At 41.1% G+C, this 21,438-nt stretch overlaps 1 protein-coding gene across 1 annotated transcript in view; it reads left to right on the top strand.

Annotated features, from left to right (window-relative positions):
* The window catches only part of LOC103250582 (talin-2), a gene marked incomplete at its 3' end in the record, with an annotated part of 178,179 nt that overhangs the window by 57,337 nt on the left and 99,404 nt on the right, over positions 1 to 21,438 (top strand). Inside the window, exons 2-7 of the mRNA XM_008049176.1 lie at positions 2,362 to 2,533; positions 4,317 to 4,414; positions 6,035 to 6,164; positions 7,159 to 7,311; positions 9,661 to 9,803; positions 11,818 to 11,945. Coding sequence (XP_008047367.1) covers positions 2,398 to 2,533; positions 4,317 to 4,414; positions 6,035 to 6,164; positions 7,159 to 7,311; positions 9,661 to 9,803; positions 11,818 to 11,945 — 788 coding nt within the window. The remainder of the gene's footprint in view (positions 1 to 2,361; positions 2,534 to 4,316; positions 4,415 to 6,034; positions 6,165 to 7,158; positions 7,312 to 9,660; positions 9,804 to 11,817; positions 11,946 to 21,438) is intronic.

A 21,438-nucleotide genomic window follows, 5' to 3' on the forward strand; every position in this document is an offset into this window, starting at 1 on the left:
AGGCTGGGAAGGGCAGCCTTAGGCAGTGACACTGCAACACTTCCTTTACCCAGGGAACAGAAGAGATGAGCCATCGCATCCTCTCTGACATATCCTGTAACCACATCCATGACAACCTTGATCTCTGTGGCCTTTCCAACTGCTACCACTAGCCATGCTCATGGTTTCAGCAGTTCAGTTGCCGCCAGCCCTGGGGGACCGACTAATTCGTGGAGTGATCTGCATCACAGCAGAGTAATCCATTTATCTCTAGAGTTTAAACTTTATTTTCCCAAATTGCGAAGTTGCTTGGTTGAATACACCTATAAAAATAGGGGTGGGGGAAGAGTGTATATAGGGTTTTAAAAGTCCTTGATACTGTAGGTGGAATTTCCCAGATATTTTTAACTCCTCTGCTGTGATGTCAGCAAAGCCACTCCCCAGGCTATAGTAATTTTTTTTTTCTTCTTAAGACTTGCTTGCTCTGTCACCCAGTTGGGAGTGCAGTGTTACGATCACAGCTCACTACAACCTTGACCTCCTGGGCTCAGGTGATCTTCTCACCTCAGCCTCCTAATTAGCTGGGACTATAAGCATGCACCACCATACCTGGCTAACTTTTTTTACTTTTTGTAGAGACAAGTCTTGTTATGTTGTTCAGGCTGGTCTCAAACTCTTGGGCACAAGTGATCCTCCCATCTCGGCCTCTCAAAGTACTGGGATTACAGACATGAGCCACGACAACTGGCCAGGCTGTAGTAAGTTAACTCAGTTTGGGGTAGACTCCCAGTGAACACTTCTGTTTGTTGAGGAGTGTATCTTGACATTTCTCAAATAGGAAATAACTTTCACAGATCAAATTCATGCAAATACAAGTGGGATTTATAGTTGGACAGCCTGAAAGGTTGCTGCACGAGACTATGTGTAATAAATCCTGCCCACGAACACCGGAGCATCTCTTGAAAAACATCTCCTGTATCCAAGTGACCAAGTCACCTGTTTTCTGGAAGCCAGCAGTCAAGCATACCTAGAAGCCAAGGCTGTGAGGACCCGCTCCACCATCTGGGCTGGGCAGCCTGTTGTCTCGCTGTCTTTGTCTGTCTCTTGCCTTCTAGCCTTGCCTTCTTCAGTGGGAAGAGGCATAAAGGGCACTGGGTTTAGGCTTACTGCCTGTCGCTTCTCTTAGAAAGACGAGGAAGAGTGTGAGCTTGAAAAGCCAAAGATTTACATTATCTCTGCTGCTTTAAGATTCAGTTAGCTACCAACCATAAAAGGCCTTGTTTTGTTTGCTAGGATGATACTCAACTGGTTAAGATAAAATTGGTTCTTCAGGCACAAGGGAAAAAGCATTTGCGATACAGGTTTCTTTCTGTCTCTGTCTTGTGCCCAAGGAATATATATGTGATAGGATCTGGCCTGGTTTTGGGTAGTCGGGGGCAGATAAGTTTCTGGCCAAGTTAGAGTCAGTATTGGAAATAAACCTTGAGCCACCAACCCAAAGGAAATGCACTGGCTTGTTGGACTTACAGTTTCAAAAGAGAGAACGAATTCAAACTTCACCTAAACCTGTATCTTTTCTAAAATCATTGAACTGGAGAAGCAGCAAAATAGCCCAAGAGTTTGACTGAACCAAACCAGAATTAGGGTCCCATGTTAAGGCGCGGGGCATGCTTGGTGCTGGAGGTCGACGACTCTGGCCTCCTCAGTGGTAGCTGTGCCTTGGCCTAGTGTTTATTGCCCTGTAGGATCCTATTTTATGAATTCTGCAAGCCTGATATTACTATAGCTGCTGTATTTGTGAAGAAATTGAGTCACAGATTGACCGAAGTGACTTGCTCAGATTGACACAGGCTCCTAGTGATGGAGCTGGGCTGGGAAGCCAAGTCTCCTGATAGGTGGAGAGTGGAGCTTTTGCACGATGAGCGGCACCTGAGAGGCATCCCTGATTCTTCCCTGTCCTTAGGACTTGAAGGGACCCAGGACACTGAGGCTAATGACAGAAGTGAGAGCCCTGGGCACCCAAGACTCTTTGCCTCTTGCCTTGAGGACATTAACCTGGAACATTCCCCTCCCAAGGACCCCCTTTGGGGAGGTCCCAAGCAGGGAGGACTGACTATTCAGAGGGAGGCTTGGTGACTATCCATAGCTTGCAAGGGGTTTTACTTATCACTCTATGGTAAAAGTCCTCAGACTATATGTGCTGTCATCTTTAAATTTTTCAAAACTGATTTTTAAAACTTGTTTTGTAGCTAAAATATTCAATTGCTGCTTTATTCTCCTTTTATTTTAAAAGTTGATTTGAAAGTTCAGTGTTGTTGTTTTTTTCCTCAAGACAAATAATTACTGTGGACATCAGGGGTTTTTTTTGTGTGTGTTTTCCAGACATTTTAAGTGAGATCCTTCAGATCATCTAGGAAAATGGTGGCCCTTTCCTTAAAGATCTGTGTCCGCCACTGCAATGTGGTGAAGACCATGCAGTTTGAACCATCCACAGCCGTGTATGACGCATGTAGAGTCATTCGGGAACGGGTGCCGGAGGCACAGACTGGGCAAGGTAAGTCCTAGTTCTTTACTGGTTCCTTAAAATGTGTGTCTATGTGTTCTTTACTTTGTAGCTAAAAGACACAAAGGCTCTGAGTGGTATCCAAGCCTACTAGCATGTATGTTTAAATGAAACTTCATCTTTGCCCAGACACTGCCTGCTTCCTCTGGGAGACTTGTGATGACAGCGACCATATCTCCGGCTGAGCCATCATCATTGTGTCCGGCATTTTGATCTTCTCTTGTATCAACATGGCAGTTTGCAAATGTTTCATCTTTGATGTATCATCTCATTGTCCTAATAAAATGCAAATGAAGCTGCTCTAACAATTGTTGGTGATGTTTCCCATGCATGAACACTTTCTACTGCCATCAGGGACACAGGACAAGTCTCATATTTCAAGTCTTTTGAACGGGCTTTATAAATTTTATGTCAAATCTTTAAAAAAAAAAAAAAAAAAGGGCATTTGTGATATATAAGGGACAGCCCCCCAAAAAACTGGAATTTTTTTTTGGAGGGAGGGCCCCTTGTAATACAAGCTTCCTCCACTAAGTAAGTGTTCTAGGATCCCACTGGCACCAGTGTACTAGGTGGCGTTGTGAGAGGCTGTGTTCAGCTTCGGTGAATTTTCTTGTGAAGACTCTTTCAACATGTTTGCCCACTTCCTGAGTGGACTTGCCTACACTGTGCTGACCAAAAAATGGCCTGACCCCATGCCCCACCCTCTCTCTTCACCTGATCTTTCCCCAAGTGACTTTTTTCATTTCCCTGGATGAAAAAATGTCCTCAAAGGGAGCAATCTTGCCAACGTGGAAGAGGTGAAACAAACAAACAAAAAAACAGCCAAAACACTGAAAGACATCCAAATTGACAAGTTCAAAATCTGCTTTGAGCAGTGGAAAAAGCATCTTGATAGGTGTATTGCATCAAACGAAGAGTACTTTGAAGTTGGCTGAAGTCAAAACATGTAAGAATAGATACACAATTTTTTATAAATAAATTCCGGGGGGGGTTTCTTTGTCCCTTCCCCCTCATATGTTTTGCTTGATATTTGGTTAAACCACTGACCCTGTTAATCTGAGTTTAAATAGAAGCCATTTATGCAATTTTATTTTCCCTTTTCTTTTGTCTTCTTTCTACATGTCCTTTTGGCATTTACTTGACTGACAATTGAGAAATTGAAATCACTCCCAAGTGGGTAAGCCTTTAGTGTGAAAGTAGGATAAAACATATCTTAAAAACCGGAAGAATTAAAAGCAAACATACGTCAAGGATAATTATAACTAGGAATGGGTTTTCTTTTTTTTTTTTTTTTTTAGTTAGAGTCTCACTCACTGGAGTGCAGTGGCACGCTTATGGCCACCGTAGCCTCTACCTGCTGGATTCAGGCGATCCTTCTGCCTCAGCCTTCCAAGTAGCTAGAACCACAGGCATGCACCACCATGCCCAGCTAATTTTGTTTTATTGTAGAGACGAGGTCTCGCCAAGTTGCCCAGGCTGGTCTCAAACTTGGAGGCTCAGGCAGTCCTCTCACTTCTGCCTCCCAAAGTGCTGGGATTATAGAAAAGAAAGAAACATGAACCTTGTTTTGTGGGTGTTGCTTCTACGACTCAACTCTGACTCCTCCACATCTTCTCAGTCCTGGCGGCTGCTTGTGTTGTCAAAATGAAACACTGCGCTCTGGTGAAGGAGCTAGCACCCATATCCCTGCCGACTCAGCAGGCTCAGGGCCTGGAAGTCAGTGATGGCTTTCTCACCGCTTTGTCTTCTATTTTTCTTTCTGTTTGTGTTTCAGCTTCTGACTATGGGCTGTTTCTGTCGGACGAAGACCCCAGGAAAGGGATCTGGCTGGAGGCAGGCAGGACACTGGATTACTACATGCTGCGGAATGGGGTATGCGGCTGAGTTTGTTGGGTTTTTATTGCTCCTCCCTTGGCCTTCCACAGATGCCAGCCCTGTTATGCTATTTTGATTCAAGGGCAGCTTATTAATAGTTTTGATGTAATGGATTTTGTAAGGTCTGTCCAGGTGGTAACAGAAAACGCCAACCATCCAAATTCTCAAGATTCCCCAGAGGGGTGGAGGTGGTTTGGGGTTATATTTTAAGCAGTTTCTACATGTCACTGTTGGCCTTGGTGGTTGTGAGATGAGCTGCAGCATCTCACTGCAAGTCTGTAGGAGGCATCCCTGTGCCCAGTGAGGGGAAGTAAGGATGGATAAGAAGGAACACGAAATGCAGTCCCACAGGCAGTCAGAGACTGAATATTGATCAGTGTTTTCTTTTACACAGGAAACCTCAGATTAGAGGTGTGAGTTTAATAACAATCAGTAATAGTAACAACAACAAAAATGGTTGTTATGGAAGTGGGGAGAGGCAATGGAGTCAAAACATGTTAAGCGCTTTGCTTAGCCTAACCTCCAGCATCTGGGTTTTGGTATATAGGATAGAGTGAAGTTGTCGGGTGGGTCAGCATCCCATGACATGAGAGTGAAATATGTGATGCCAATTAATTTCTCCCTCCAGAGTTCTATTGTTAGGATATGTAGGAAACAAGAAGTCTCCCATTTAAAAATAACTCCCAAGCCGGGCTTGGTGGCTCAGCCTGTAATCCCGCGCCTTTGGGAGGCTGAGGTGAGTGGATTTCCTGAGCCCGCAGGTTCGAGACCCGCCTGGGCAGTGAGACCTCATCTCTACAATAAACCAAAAAATCAGCCGGGCGCATGCCTGTAATTCCGGCTACTCGGAAGGCTGAGGCGGAAGGATCGCCGGAGCCCAGCAGGCGAGGCTGCGGTGGCCGGGAGTGGCCACTGCACTCCAGTCTGGGTGACAGAGTGAGACTCCAACTCAAAAATAAAATAAAATAAAATAAAAATAACTCCCAAATGTGTTTTTCCTGTTTGATCTTGCCATTATTATATTTCACTGCACTCTTGTGAAAACCACTGCTGCTGTGATGTCCCACTGCTGTGAAGATTTGTGGGAATATTATTTATGGATCTCATTATTTTCATAATAAATATAGTAAAAAAGTTTTAATTAAGAAAATAAATCTTCTATATATATGATATGATAAAAATTGCTTCTGGCAATGTAAAAGATAATTGAAGACGCACACTGCTGACTTTTTAAAAGGCGAGTAGTCATTTTCCTCTACTAATTCTCATTAGAGCATATCATTTCTAGTCTTTCAAGAGGACAGGTGCCACTTTCATTTCACAGAGGGTAGTTTACAGTAAGTGTGCACTTATAAGTATTACTTCTTTAGTTGCAATTTTATAATCATATCTTAAGGACATCTTTACGAGAGCAATTATGTAGCACTGGAGATTCTGTATTATAGTAGCAGTCACAACCCCATGAAAATTTAGGAAAGCTTTCAAAGACATGTTGGAAGCAAGAGGAAAACAGCATCTGCTAGGAGAAGTCCATTTTTTTAAAGAAAAGTGTGCAAGTTTGTTATCTGTTTTCCCACTAAGTATAAGTGTGAAATGTATGCGTGTTCTGTGCTATAGGACATTTTGGAATATAAAAAAAAACAGAGACCTCAGAAAATCCGGATGCTGGATGGATCAGTGAAAACAGTGATGGTGGATGATTCCAAGACCGTGGGGGAGCTACTGGTTACGATTTGTAGCAGGATAGGTGAGCTTTCACCACCTCTCTGCTTTGTTTTCTGCTTTGTTTTAACTTACGCTTATCTTCTCTTTTCCACCTCCCATTTGGTGTATAGGCCATTTCGAATGTGTCTTAACATGTCAAGTTCTGTCCAACCCCAAGAGTACATGTTCATTCTCCTAATTGGCCAATCCACTAAGCACTTGGACTTCTCACTGAGTCACAACTGAGTTTTCATTTCCCTTTCTGAAACGAGGGAATTTTCAATGGAAAGGAATGTTTTGAAATTTTGTCTCCCACTCATTACTGCATTCTGTGTAAGCATTATTGATGCTCACAATCTCCTTGAACACTTCTGGTGACAACCTATGTGATTGATTCTTTTTTTTTTTTAAGTTGGAGTCTCACTCTGTCACCCAGGCTGTAGTGTAGTGGCACGCTCAAGACCACCGCACTCTCGACCTGCTATTTATTGTAGAGATGAGGTTTCACCAAGTTGCCCAGGCTGATCTCGAACCTGTGGGATCAGGCAACCTTCTCACTTCCCAAAGTGTCGGGATTCTAAGTGTGAGCCACTGCTCCTGGCTATGATTGATTCTTAGACAGCCTTTTTCTTGTAGCTTCTTTTAGTCTTCCCCAGAAAGCAAATCTGCCTCCTTCTTACAAATATTTGAAGATAGTAGATATGCCTATCTGAGTTTTCTCTTCATGCAACAGAAGCCCAGTTCCTTCAGACACTTCTTGCTTGACATTGTCTTGCTTTTCTCCACATGATCTCTACTTTGTCATTATTTCTAAAAAATTAGACAAGAGAGTTGAACATGACATTTTGAATGTGACTTAACTAGCTGAAGACCCTTTATTTTGTTTGATGTGGCTGCCTCCTTGGCCCTCACGTCTTAGTAAGGCCTTTTTCTGTTCTTTGCCACCAGGGATTCCTTGGAATATCACAGGCCATAGGCTGAAAGGTTGTTAACAGCAGTTTAATCGTTTACAATTATAACCTAATTTCTATCACTAGGAATAACGAATTATGAAGAATATTCTTTAATCCAAGAAACTATTGAAGAAAAGAAAGAGGAAGGGACAGGTACACTCAAAAAAGACAGGACACTGTTACGAGACGAGAGGAAAATGGAGAAGTTGAAGGCCAAGCTTCACACAGATGATGATCGTAAGTATTTGAGAAGGAAGCAACATGCAGACACATGGGCTTCGCTGGGCCACTCTTGCCCGCCAGCGTGCATGTGGCCCATATTTTTGCTTTTTGTGTTTTTAAATCTGTAAATAAAAGTAACTATACTACCGCATCACATTTAGAGAAATCTCTTAATATCAAATCGCAAATTATGTTCACATTTTCTCCATAATCTTCTAAAAATTGTTTAGTAGTTTGAACTGAGATCCAAATAAAGTTGGAAGATATGTCAGGTAGCTCTTTTAACTAAGTAGATTCCTTCTTTATTTCTTTTTTTAAATTGACGGATAATAGTCATGTATATATATGGGGCACAGTGTGATGTTTTGATCTATGTCTACATTGTAGAAAGAATCAGTCAAGCTAATTAACATATGCGTCACCTCCCAACACTTTTTTTGTGTGTGAGAATGTTAAAATTTATTCTTCTAGCAATTTTGAAATATTAAAATTAACTATGGTCACCACGCAGTACCATATCTTTTGCTTGTTCCTTGCTATTTTTTTTAAGTGTTAAAGAAACCAGATTGTTTGTTGTATAGCATTTCCTACATTTGGATTTATTGCCCTCCTGTGGCATTATTTAACATGTTTCTCTGTCCCTTTTAATTCTTTTGAGCTGAAGACTTGATTAGATGTGTGAGAGAGAGGATGTGTGTTTGTGTTTTAATGAAGACACTTTCTACGGTGGTAATGTATACTTCCATCAGGCAGCTGTTTCTGGTTGTCTTGCAGGGAGGGGTATTAACTTCCATTGATGACCATTACCTATCCTAATTATTTCCTTAGGAGTTAAAAATAGTAATTTAATTTCTTTTCTTTTTCTTTTTTGAGTTGAAGTCTCTAATGCCTAGACCGGAGGGCAGTATCATGCTCACAGCCACCACAGCGTCGACCTGCTGAGCTCAGGCAATCCTTCCACCTCAGCCTTCCAAGTAGCTGGAACTACAGGCATGCACCACCATGCCCAGCTAATTTTTTGATTTATTGTAGAGATGAAGTCTCGCCAAGTTGCCCAGGCTAGTCTCGAACCCGTGAGCTCAGGCAATCCTCTCACCTCGGCCTCCCAAAGTGCTGGGATTATAGGCATGAACCACTGTGCTCGGCGTAATTTATGTATTTATTTTAATTTTTTTGAGTTGGAGTCTCACTCTGTCGCCCAGACTGGAGTGGAGTGGCATGCTCCCAACCACTGCAGCCACCACCTACTGGGCTCTGGCGATCTTTCCACCTCAGCCTTCCAAGTAGCTGGAACTACAGGCGCGCGATAATTTAATTTTTATTGTAGCAAAGTCATTTTCTATAGTTACACAGTTAATACATGGAAAAGCCAGCACTTAACCCCATGTACCCTCAAAACCCATGCTGTGTGTCCCTTACTGCCCAACCTTACTCTGAGAGGGTCTTACTCATTACATGGTCCACCTAGACTTCCCAGGCTCTTTCTTTCATTGTTCTTTCTTGCTGCTGCGTTGGGATGAGGTTTTCACTGACATTGTGTTGTGCCATTTATTGATCTTCAGTGGGGCTGTCATTTCCTCTAACCCTTTCTCTCTTTTTTTTCTTTCTACTCATTTGATTTCCAGTTACATACTTCTTTTTAAGAGACTTGAGTAGGCAAATCCCAGGGATGTATTATTATGTGCTGGATACTTTTCAGGTACTGGGGGAGGCACATTTGCTATGCTCACATTACTTATAACTTAGAGAAGCTGGTAATAAATACCTACCCACAACCTGTGTGTTAAACCCAAAACTGTGAGAAAGTGGAAAGGGAAGTGACTGACTCCTTTGCGCCTACATGTAAGGCCACGGTTCCCAGAATGGCTAAGTTTCAAGCTGGACCATGGTGGGATTCTGCCAGCTCCCCTACTTCATGTTCTGTCTCCCCCACCCCCTTCATACTTTCATTTTTCTTCCTCTTTACTACTTGGGGGTCAGAGGTAAATTTTTGCGCTTTACTTGCTGAGACTGAAATATCTGCTCTGGATTTAAGGGGAAACCCGAACTTGGTTTCTTAGCACAAAATACTGATTTCCTTATTTCTTCTCCCTCCCTCATATTTTACGTTTATTGTAGTACTTTATGCTTTAGCTGACTTTCGGAATAGCTGAGGATTTTCTCCCTCATTTTCATTCTGGTTAGTCATATGGTAGATGTTAAATTATTTTGCAAAGTTAAAAAGCACAGTTCTAATACATGAAGTAACTATAAATATCAGAGTTATAGAAATCTGCATCTGTGTCACACTGCTGTTGTGGTAAATCCCCTTTAATTAAGAGGAAAAATAAACATAGCTCTTTTATATTTCTCATTGTATTGCAGTAAATTGGCTGGATCATAGCCGAACATTCAGAGAACAAGGAGTAGATGAAAATGAAACGTTGCTGCTTAGACGGAAGTTCTTTTACTCTGACCAGAATGTAGATTCCAGAGACCCCGTGCAACTGAACTTGCTTTATGTTCAGGTACAGTATTTACTGCTCAGACATTGAGTTGTTGAGATTTCAGGATGCTCCTGGCTGTGTCTTGCGGACAGCAGGAGCACGGTTCTGGCTCCTGTCACGTTGACCCACGTCTGGCCATCTACTTCATGTTCTGTCTCCCCTACCTCCTTCAGGTTGTGGTGCAGGTTGATACCACAAGCTGCTGGCCCTCTGGAGTGGAGCATGTCTGTGGCTTCCCAAATTGTGGCCTGATAACTGATACTATCCTTCTATGTGCCTGGCTTGAAAAGATGGTTGTGTTTCATCTACCTGGCCCATCATTTCAAATGCACGAAAGCTTTCTTAGCTAACGTCTTAGAATGCAAGAGAATATTGGTCAGAAAATCAGTACTTCTCATTCATTGAAAGATATCTTCTCAATAGGCTTTCATGGTTTTACCCTTAACTAATTATTTAAACTCAGACAAGTCACTTATATCTGAGTTGCAGTTTCCCAGTATGTAAGATGGTAAGATGTGGAGATGTGGGCTTTGCACTGGATTGTCCTCAAGGGATTTTTTTTTTTTTTTTGGCTCAAGAGAAACATCATCTTTCTACTGCTTTCTGCTCCCCCTCAACTTCTGTTCTTCCTTTCCTTCCCTCTTTCCCTTTTCTCTGCTCATCTTCTTCCATGTATCTTCCTGTTTGCCCATAGACATGATGCAGGTGTGACAAACTGCAGCCATGCCCTCTGCCTATATTTGCAGGTAAAACTTTATCGGTCCGGGCTCAGTGGCTCAGCCTGTAATCCCAGCACTTTGGGAGACCAAGGTGAGTGAATTGCCTGAGCCCACTGGTTTGAGACCCGCCTGGGCAACTTGGCGAGACCTCATCTCTACAATAAAACAAAAATTAGCCGGGCGGGGTAGCGCATGCCTGTAGTTCCAGCTACTTGGAAGGCTGAGGCAGAAGGATCGCCAGAGCCCAGCAGGTCGAAGCTGTGGTGGCTGGGAGCAGCCGCTGCACTCTAGTCTGGGCGACAGAGTGAGACGCCAACTCAAAAAAAAACCAAAAACCTTTATTGGAACACAGCTCATGCATTCAAGTATTGTGTATTGGTGAACCCCCTCCAGCGTTATACAATTGTTGATGTGTCTGGTCTTGAGTGCCAGGGGCAGAGTACAATAGTTGCAACAGAGACTATACAGCTCATGAGGTCTGAAAGGTCTATCATTTGACCTCTGAGGAGAAGTCTGCTGACAACAAGATGGGCAATGAGAAGGTGCTTGTTGGCTTAAGGCTCAGAATGGTAGCCAGGATTGCCCATCTTAGGATGGTCTGGGAGTCATTTAACTAGAGAAAGGAAACCAGAAGGAAGAGGGATAAATGGCAACGGTGGTGATGGATTGAGGCCTGGGAAGAGGACTTCAGACCCAACTAGCTCCATGCAAGGACTATACGTTTGCTTGTCAGTTCCCGCTAAATGTCTTGAGTATTAAATTCTTGACTCTGTGTGTGTTTGTGTGTGTGTGTGTGTGTGTGTGTGTGTGTGTGTGTGTGTGTGTGTGTGTACATGCACATATGTCTTTATCTCTCTCCTTTTATTACATTGGTCTTTATCTTGGGATGGGGCTTGGGCTGATTTTGCCTCTTGATTTATTTTTCTGTCAGATTTATGATTTAGGGTCATAAACAGTAAATTGTATTTCTCTTTTGGCCTCACTGAATGCGATCATTCCACATGATTTTCTGATTTTTCTTTGCCTTTTTTAAATAATCACTTCTGCCTTCCTAGTTCATCATCAGACTTTACTTTTGGTATCCCAGACACCTCTATTGCTTCCCATCGACGGTCCATTTTGAGCAAAGACCTGTCTCCCTTTGCCCTGATTCTGCTATGTGACAGACACCTACAGCATTCTGCAGGTGTCACTGTGGGTTGGCCAACACCTTCCCCTGCTCCACGAGAGCGTGTGATGGGGTGTGGGGATGTGTCAGTGGAGAGACTGTGTGGTCCCTCAAACCCCTGATGCTCTTCCTTCCTCTTGTGTTTTAGGCTCGGGATGACATCCTGAACGGCTCTCACCCTGTCTCCTTTGAGAAAGCTTGTGAGTTTGGTGGATTTCAAGCCCAAATACAGTTTGGACCTCATGTGGAACATAAACACAAGCCTGGATTCTTAGAGTAAATGGCCTTTTTTCTTCTCTCTCTTTTCTCTCCTTTTTTTCCTTTTACCAGTTTAATTTTGAGGTAGATACCTGAATTTCAATCAGTTGTGAGAATGTTAGCTTTTACTCAGTAGAGTGTATGGCCAGATTTGTGAACCTTGGGAAAACAAGAGAAATTCAGTAGTTTTTCTCACAATAAAAATTCAGTGATCTGGCCGAGTGCAGTGACTCACGCCTGTAATCCCAGCACATAGAAAGGCTGAGGTGAAAGGGTTGCCTGAGTCCAAGAGTTTGATACCAGCCCTTGGCCATATGGTGAGACCTTGTTTCTGTAGTCAATCAAAAAATTAGCTGAGAGTGGTAGCATGCACCTGTAGTCCCAACTACTTGGAAGGCTGAGGCAGAAGGATTGCCTGAGCCCAGCAGGTTAAAGGTGTGGTAACTGTGATCATGCCACTGCACTCCAGCGACATAGTGAGACTCCAACTTGGAAAAAAAAAAAATGAAATTCAGAGATCCATGTAAACCCCCTCCCCCTTTTCTTCCTCCTTCTGCTTTCTCTTAATATAGATGAAAGCCAAAATAAAAATCACTTAAGAGAGTCTCCTGTGGTCAACGCCATGCTGTCACCTTGAGAGCAGTTTGTAGAGGGTTTGGAAGTTGGGACATGAGGTGAATGCTGCCTGGGGGATGGGAGGTCGGAGCTTTTCTGATGTGCCAGCCTTAGATGCGTTGAGTGGGTCTTCCGTTGTACTGTGTCCAAGTGCATTGGAGGAAAGGATAACATAAAGGCTGATTTGGCTTTGACCTCTTTTTACTTTGGTGGAAAGTAACTGGGACAAGAATATGCCTTTGAGTAAGAAGAAAGCTTCACTTATCTCCTAGTGGCAGAGAATGCCTGACCAATACGTAGTTTGGTCTAAACTGAGTTGTTACCAAAAAATGAAAAACAATCCTCTACCCTTGGGTTAGTGAGTCCCGGGGAGCTTTTGCAAGGAGTGGCTGTGTCCCCTAACATGCCATAAAGTAACCATGAGTCTGAGAATGGCTCTGAGCCATTCCTGTCACTTACTTGGTTCTGTGTTCTCTGAATGAGTCATGTGGCCAAGTGTTCCTCAGGGCACGTTTCTCCCTGGCTGGTCTGGCTTCCTTCCTCAGGAGCCTGGGGAAGCTTGCCGTTCTGCGCAGACACCTGACCAAAGGCCATGTGCACACGTTCCTGGAGTAGCTTCCATATTCCCACATTCTAACGTCACAGCAGGTCCCTCAGATATGTTTGACACATCATAAACTCAGGGATGATGGCCACGGATATTGATAAATAAACACCAAGAGCTAATTAGGCCTTGGAGGAAACAACATTCTGTTGCTGTTTCTAGAGTGATTGGTGATGAATAGGAACAAATGGTGGGAAGATTGATGAACCATAATAATGGAAATAAAACCCTTACCTATTTGTAGGCTTTTGTGGCTATAGACCTATGTGACCCTGATAGCAAGAAGATGAAGATGTAGCCATTCTTTGGGTGCCTAGACTGACGATAATGCCTCCCTGATCATTTCATTAGTGCCTTTCCTTCAGAGCCTGGGCAACTCATTCTCAGGACTCCCCTGTGAATTGAGAAAGTGGCAGTTTATGTGGCAGATGTGGAAGAAGAAGCAGGGAGAAGAGGTGACTTGTTCACAGTTACTAGCGAGGCTTTCTACAACCAGCCTCCTACTTCTTACACTGGGCTCTCATTTTCAAAGGCATTTAGTAAAAGACAAAGTTGCCACTTTCACTGGTCTCCCACCATGCAGCAAAATTAGGAAGGTACTTAAAAATGTGATTACAGGGTCCTTTGGTCTAACTCCGAGTGTCATGGATTGTACCAACCAAATCAGGGTGAGTGTTACTGTACTGCTGACCACTTCTGTTGAGATGACAAACTGATATCAAAACACTGGTAGTTGGTCTTAACAGTGTGCACTGCAATTTATCGTTCTGTTAAATGCTGCATACTCACACTCCAGCAAGGATGTTCTTCTCTTACTAATCTGAGTTAAGTAGCTGTGTTAAGTAGCTGTGTTAAGTCCATCTCCCTTTTACTAAAATGAGAATATGAAACTCATGCCTCTAGTGGTATGTGTACCCTTATTCACACTCCAGATTAAAATAAGCTCTTTCTGCTTGGTGGCAATTATTTTTCCTTATAAATTTGATTTACTTTTTAATTAGACCAAGTGTGGTGTAGGTAATGAGGTGTTTTCATCTAATGCAGATATTTACTTATGTACATTATTGCTTCGACCACACAGGTAAAACTTCTTGAGGATATACATGTTCCCTCTTAATTAAAGCAAAACAGTGAGGCCGCATTTCCTGATTTGTAAGCTGCATAGTCAGGTCCTGTTTATGCCAGGGTTTTACCTGGAGGCTGGCTGGGCTCTGTTCTGCAGCCTTTATGTCTTTCCCCATCTAGCTTTCATATGTGTTCTTTGCTTGAATAATTCAGGGTTAAAAAAAAAGTAATAGTGAGGAGCTTGGACCTGTGACAGCTTGGTTGAATATATAGCCACCAGAAATTTCAGTTACATAGTTTCTGAATTGGGTGTATAAGGGTGTGTTTAACAAGTATATATCTTTTAATTTTTTGAAAATCTGCTTGTCACTTTTGCACAAAGTCAGCACAATATGACTTTTTATGAGATTCTTTTTCAGCTGTCTTCAGATTGTTCAGTGATTTCTGAATGCAGCACCACCTTCATGAAGGTACTCATTTAGAATATTGAAAATCAGAGATTAAAAGATTTCCTGAATTTTCAGAGATTGAAGGATTATTTAATATATAACATCCACACTATAGATGGGGAAAATAGGTACTAGAGAGAAAGAGAGTCGAGGCTCAGAACCATCAAGAACGGGAAGCCAGAAGAAAGCCAGAGCCCCCAGATTGAGTCTGTTGTGTGTCAACTACATGCCAGTTTTCCTCAGGTCACCTTCACAGAGTCCCAGGATAGGACATTTTATTGGTGCTTGACGTAAAAATAGCACATAATCTAATGTCAAGTATTTGCTTTATGCTCTTCTGTGTTCAGAAAATGCTTGCAAATCCAGGTTTGGGGGAGATACATACTACTTCCTTGCCATTTGTGAATTTACAGTCTGTGTGGCAAATAAACATATGAAATGATTATTATGAAGACCCAGAACTTGGCTCTGACCTTCACTGTATTTTAAACACGGGGATAGTCTGTCCAGGATGTTAAAAGTTGCAGTACAGGCCAGGAAAACTACCGCAGACTGTTCTAGAAAAGTGGAAAGAGACAATCCACTTGGGTCCCCTCCCACTCTGGGAGCTTTTCTGTCCTCTTAATAAATCCTGCTTTTTCACAAAAAAAAAAAAAAAAAAAAAAAGTGGGAAGAATGTGGTTCCAGAAGCAACCTTGGTCAAAGAAATTGACAAAATAGAAGGCAAATCCAAAGAAGAATTAAGGAGTGACTCTTACAACAACAACAAAACTTGGTAATGACTAATTCCAGGACCCTTAAAAACATCATAGAGAACTTTAAAAAGGAAGCGATCTAGGGTAGAAGCCTTCTCTAGACCTTATCATCTTAAAGAAAAAGACAAACTTTAGAACTTAAGTCAAATATTTGTGACAACATCAAAGGCAACTCTAGGTGACAGAGTGTTCACTACACAGTTCTTGAAATTTTTCATAATAAAATTTTAAATTTTTCATATTAAAATTGTGGGGAAAAATTTGTAAGTAGCCTAAGAGAATAGAATAGACTATATGTGGAAACAGTGAAAGAAACCAGACTTTACAAATTCTTTAATAAAATTTTAATTGCTGGTCAAAGCAAATAAAAAGAAATAGGTTCTATAACTTCCAAACCAGTGGGATTTCAAGAAGCAGGAAATACAGAAGCTTGACTATCACAGTAAGAGTTATGCAGGGTGGATTATGGAAACAAACAAGGAAAATTATGGTTGATAAAATGTACAACGTAAGATATTAAATACTTTTAAATATGCTAGGCATTACACCACATATAAGTAAATCAAACTCAGCAGTTAATAAATAGCAGTTAATAAACTCATTTTGGGTGGAATTTTTTTAAAGTCTGGATCTGTACTCTTTCTGGAAGACATACTTAAACTTTAAGAATAGAGAAAAGTTTAAACACATGGAAAGTGAGGCACCAGGAAATTACTAGTCAAACCAAAGCTGGAGAAGGTATATTTCATGTCACAAAAAATAGACTCTAAGGCAAACAAACATAAGTAGAGGTAAAGACAATTACTATAAGATAGAAGGACTAGTTCACTAGGATATTAAATAATTGTGAACATGTATATGCCTCTGACATTGTCTTAAATGTATATAAAGGAAAAATAAGCAATATTATAAAAATTTTGGTTAGTAATTTTAATAGCGCAATTTAGCATACCTCCCTCAGTGAATGATTAATAGAACAAGATCAAAATAGAAGAAAGAAAATATTTCAGTTAAAAGAAAATAATGAAATAGAAACCTGAGAATCAATAAAGCCAAAAGCTGGTTCTTTGAAAAAATTAATAAATATATGTGAACCTTAGGTAAGTTTGATTAAGAAAAACCAATGAAGGAAAATGCAAAAATATTATTAGTAGTGAAAATGTAGCAGAGCTACAGGTAAAGAGGTTTTTTAAAGCATAAGAGAATTCAGTGGAAACTTGAAGTCAAAAAAGTGGAAAATTTAGACAAAATGGATAATTAGAAAATCTGAATAAACTTATAATCTTGAAAGAAATTGACTTATCCGTTTAAAATACACCAGTCAAAAAAAAAATTAAAAATTAGGCCCAGGTTACTTCATAAAATAGGCAGAAGGTAAAACTCCTTGTCTTAATTTGAAACTAACAGAACTGTAATACAAAAATGAATATAAACCATAGAAAGCTTTTAAACTTATGAAGGAATATAGATGTCTTCCCCACAAAAGTTAATTCAATATTAACAAGTTCAACGTCACATATGTCTATATGTTTATGTGTAAGTGCAAGTTATAACTAAGTACTTTCTTCCAGGGATGCATATTTTAGTATTCAACAAATAATTTATTAGTACTTTCTATGTGGTAGACACTAGTCATTGGGGATGCAACAGTGAAAAACCACAGTCAAGCATTTTCTGCTCTCATGGACTTAAATTTTCATGCAGGGAGGCAGATAATAGGTAAGTAAAATACATAATATATTCAACATAGAGATTGAGGGAGGATTTGCCATTTTAGAATAGACAGCCAAGGAATACCTCATAGAGAACATAATGTCTGAGTTTTGGGGTTTAACATTAGAAAATACATTTATGTAATCTATCATGTTAGCAACTTTTTTTAAAAAGACTATATGATTCTCTTAAATACTGGAGAGAAAGACTTTAATGAAATGAAATATTGCTGATTAAAAAAAGAGAGACTAGGCTGGGTGTGGTGGCTCACACCTATAATACCAGTACTTTGGGAGGCTGAAGTGAGAGGATTGCCTGAGCCCATGGTTCAAAACCAGCCGGGACAACTTGACAAGACCTTGTCTCTACAATAAATCAGAAGATTAGCTGGGAGTGGTGGCCTGTGCCTGAAGTTCCAGCTACTTGGAAGGCTGAGGCTGACGGATCGTCTGAGCCCAGCAGTTCGAGGCTGTGGTAACTGTGAGCATGCTACTGCACTTCAGTCTGAGTGACAGAGTGAGACTCCCAACTCAAAAAGGAAAAAAAAAAGGAGAGAGAGAGAGACTTTGTGGCTTACTAGGAATGTGTAAAACGTAGTCTACAAAGGATATCCATACCAAGCATCATAATTAATAACTTCATATTAGAAGCATCCCCTTTTATTGTTAGAATGTCTGCAGACAGTCCTTATCAACACGATACTGCCTATTCTAACAAATGCAATAAGAAAAGGAGACAGATGATATGATGTCATTAGTTGCAGGTGATAGAATTATCTACATAGCTCATCAGTCACTCCACAGAGAAACTTATTAGAGTTAGCAAGAGTTTAAGCAAAGTCTCTAGGAAAAAAATCAATATGTAATAGGAAATAGTATATTCCCATACATAATCAGCAAACAGAAAATGTAATTGAAAACAGAGAGATATTTTGTTATAGTCACAAAAAGTGTAATTTACTTAGAAAGGAAACTGTCCAGTGATCTCCAAGATCTAAACAATAAAATGATAAGTTTACTGAAGAGGATAAAAGAAAGACTGAATATTAAGGAATGATTTCCTATGTTAATGGATACGAAGACATGATATCAGATAAAGCAGTTCAACCCAAATTTATCTATAGATTCAGTTCGATTCAAATAAAAATCACACTTCCTAGTAATAGGGAAATCTATTCTTTTTGTTTTTTTGTTTTTTTTGAGTTGGAGTTTCACTCTGTTGCCCAGACTGTAATGCGGTGGCACACTCTCAGCCACCCCAGCATTGACCTGCTGGGCTCCGGCAATCCTTCTACCTCAGGCTTCCAAGTAGCTGCAACTACAGGTATGCGTTATTACGCCCGGCTAACTTTTGATTTATTGTAAAGATGAGGTCTCACCAAGTTGCCCAGACTGGTCTCAAACCTGCGGGCTCAGGCAATCCACTCGCCTTGGCCTCCCAGAGTGCTGGGATTACAGACTGAGCCACCACACTGCACTCCAGTCTGGGTGACAGAATGAGACTCCAACTCAAAAAAAAAAAGTTAACATGAACTAGCTGAAAGTTCAAGAATAAGCTAGGTAAACTGAAGACATTCGGAGGACTCATTCAACTGCTGCAATTTCTTATAAAGATATAATAATTAAAACTGCATATTAAAGCCTTTTTTAAAATTAAAATATCTTATTAGGAAAAATATATCATTAAGTTAAGAGTGAAACTCCAAACTGGAAGAAAAATTTACATATTTGCAGTGCATACTCCAGGAACAAATTTATATTCAGATATGTATATATTTGAATCAGGGTCTCTGTCACCCAGGCTGGAGTGCAGTGGCATGAATATAGCTCTCCACAGCTTTGACCTGCTGAGCTCGAGTGGTCCTTCTGCCTCAGCCTCCCAAGTAGCTGAGACGTCCATGTATGCACCACCACACCCGGCTAATTTTCTGCTTTCTTGTAGAGACAAGGTCTCGCTATGTTGCCTAGGCTTCTCTCAAACTCTTAGCTCAAGCAGACTTCTTGCCTCAGCCTCCCAAAGTGCTGGGACCATAGGCATGAGTCACTACTCCCAGCCTAGATTTAAAATGTGTGTGTGTGTGTGTACTCTAAGATAAAGATCACTTGGGATATCAATAGGCACATTAAAGAAGAGAAAACTCAATTGATGTCTAAAGATATGAAGTGATATTTAACAATAAGTAATCCAGAAAATGCAAAATCAACCAGGTGTAGTGGCTCACACCTGTAATTCCAGCACTTTGGGAGGCCAAGACTAGATAGAGTATTGCTTGAGCCAAGGAGTTCAAGACCAGCAAGGGCAATATAGTGAGACCTCATCTCTATTAAAAAAAAAAAAAAAATACACACACACACACACACACACATATATTAGCTGGATGTGGTGGTGCATGACTATAGTCCCAGCTACTTAGGAGGCTGGGGTGGAAGGATCACCAAAGGTGAAAGGATCCTCAGCAAAAAAAACAAAGCAGGAGGTGTCACACTCCCAGATTTTAAACTCCATTATAAAGCTACAATAATCAAAACAGCCTGGTATTGGTACAAGAGCAAGCATATAGACCAATGGAATAGAATTGAGATTCCAGAAGCAAAACCTCAATTTCTCAACCAACTCATCTTCGACAAAGCCTCCACCACCTACCACTGGGGAGAGGAGAACCTATTCAGTAAATGGTACGGGGAAAACTGGCTGACCACATGCAGAAGATTGAAACAGGACCCCTACCTATCCCCATACACAAAAAATCAACTCTAAATGATTCAGAGACCTAAACATAAAACCTCAAACTGTTAACAACCTTGGAAAATGCAGAAGACACCCTTATGGAAATTGGAACTGGCAACCAATTCCTGATCAAAACCTCAAGTGCCCATACCACAAGAGATAAGCTAGACAGGTGGGACCTCATCAAACTGACAGGCTTCTGCAAAGCCAAAGAAACCATCAAGAGAGCAGGGAGACAGCCCACAGACTGGGAGAAAATATCTGCCAACTGTATGTCTGACAAAGGCCTAACATCTGGATCTACAAGGAACTCAAACGTGCTGAAAAGAAACAAACAGCCCCATTGCAAAGTGGGCAAAAGATATGAATAGACACTTCTCAAAAGAAGATGTACAAGCAGCCAACAGATACATGGGAAAATGTTCAGCCTCACTAGTCATCAAAGAAATGCAAATTTACACTGAGATACCACTTAACTCCAGTCAGAATGGCCATCATCAATAACCCAAAAAATAACAGATGCTGGAGAGGCTGTGGTAAAAAGGGAACACTTCTACACTGTTGGTAGGAGTGTAAACTAGTACAGCCTCTATAGAAAACAGTGTGGTGATTCTTAAAAGTTTTAAAAATTGACTTTCCATATGACCCCACTCTCCCCCTACTGGGAATATACCTGTAAGAACTCAAATCACTCTATAAAAAGGATACGTGCACACGTATGTTTATTGCAGCATTGTTCCCAATAATAAGAATATGGAACCAACCGTGCTGCCTATCAAAAGAGGACTGGATAGAAAAAATGTGATACGTATACACAATGGAATATTACGCAGCCATAAAGAAAAACAAAATCATGAACTTCACAGCAACCTGGATGGACTTAGAGTCTATAATACTGAGTGATCTCTCACAGAAACAAAGATCTGAGTATCACATGTTCTCACTCATAAGTGAACCTTCAACAACTATTGTAATACTACAAGAAAAGGATTGACAGTAGCGGGAAATAAGGGGGGGGTGGGATTGGCAGTAGTGAGAATCTGCCTGGGGAAGGGAGGGCATACCTCATCAACAAGGGTACCTGCACAATGACTATTTGTATACCTAACCCTGAATTGTATCCCACAATTTTAAAATAAAAAATTTAAGTTAAAAAAAAAATAGTAAACTGAGTAATGGTTAAATGTATTATATAAGTGTATAATATAAATTAACTGGATATGATAGTGCATGCCTACAGTCCCAGCTACTTGGGAGGCTGGGGTGGAAGCATCATCAGAGCCCAGGAGTCGAGGCTGCAGTGAGCCGTGATCGTCCCACTGCTCTCCAGCCTGAGCAACACAGTAAGACCTCAACTCAACTCAAAAAAACAAGAAAGAAAAATCAAGGATATAGCATTTCACATAAATTTAAATGTATGAAAACACCAATAACTTTTATAGCAGAAACAAGACATTTCCGAATATGAATCTTTGTATTTGTGGCTCAACCTGTAATCCCACGCCTTTGGGAGACTGAGGTGAGTGAATTGCCTGAGCCCGTGGATTCGAGACCTGCCTGGGCAACTTGGCGAGACCTCATCT

Source organism: Carlito syrichta, unplaced genomic scaffold (genome assembly GCF_000164805.1).
Source record: "Carlito syrichta isolate Samal-C Ts95f unplaced genomic scaffold, Tarsius_syrichta-2.0.1 Scaffold130654, whole genome shotgun sequence".
NCBI classification, from domain to species: Eukaryota; Metazoa; Chordata; class Mammalia; order Primates; family Tarsiidae; genus Carlito; species Carlito syrichta.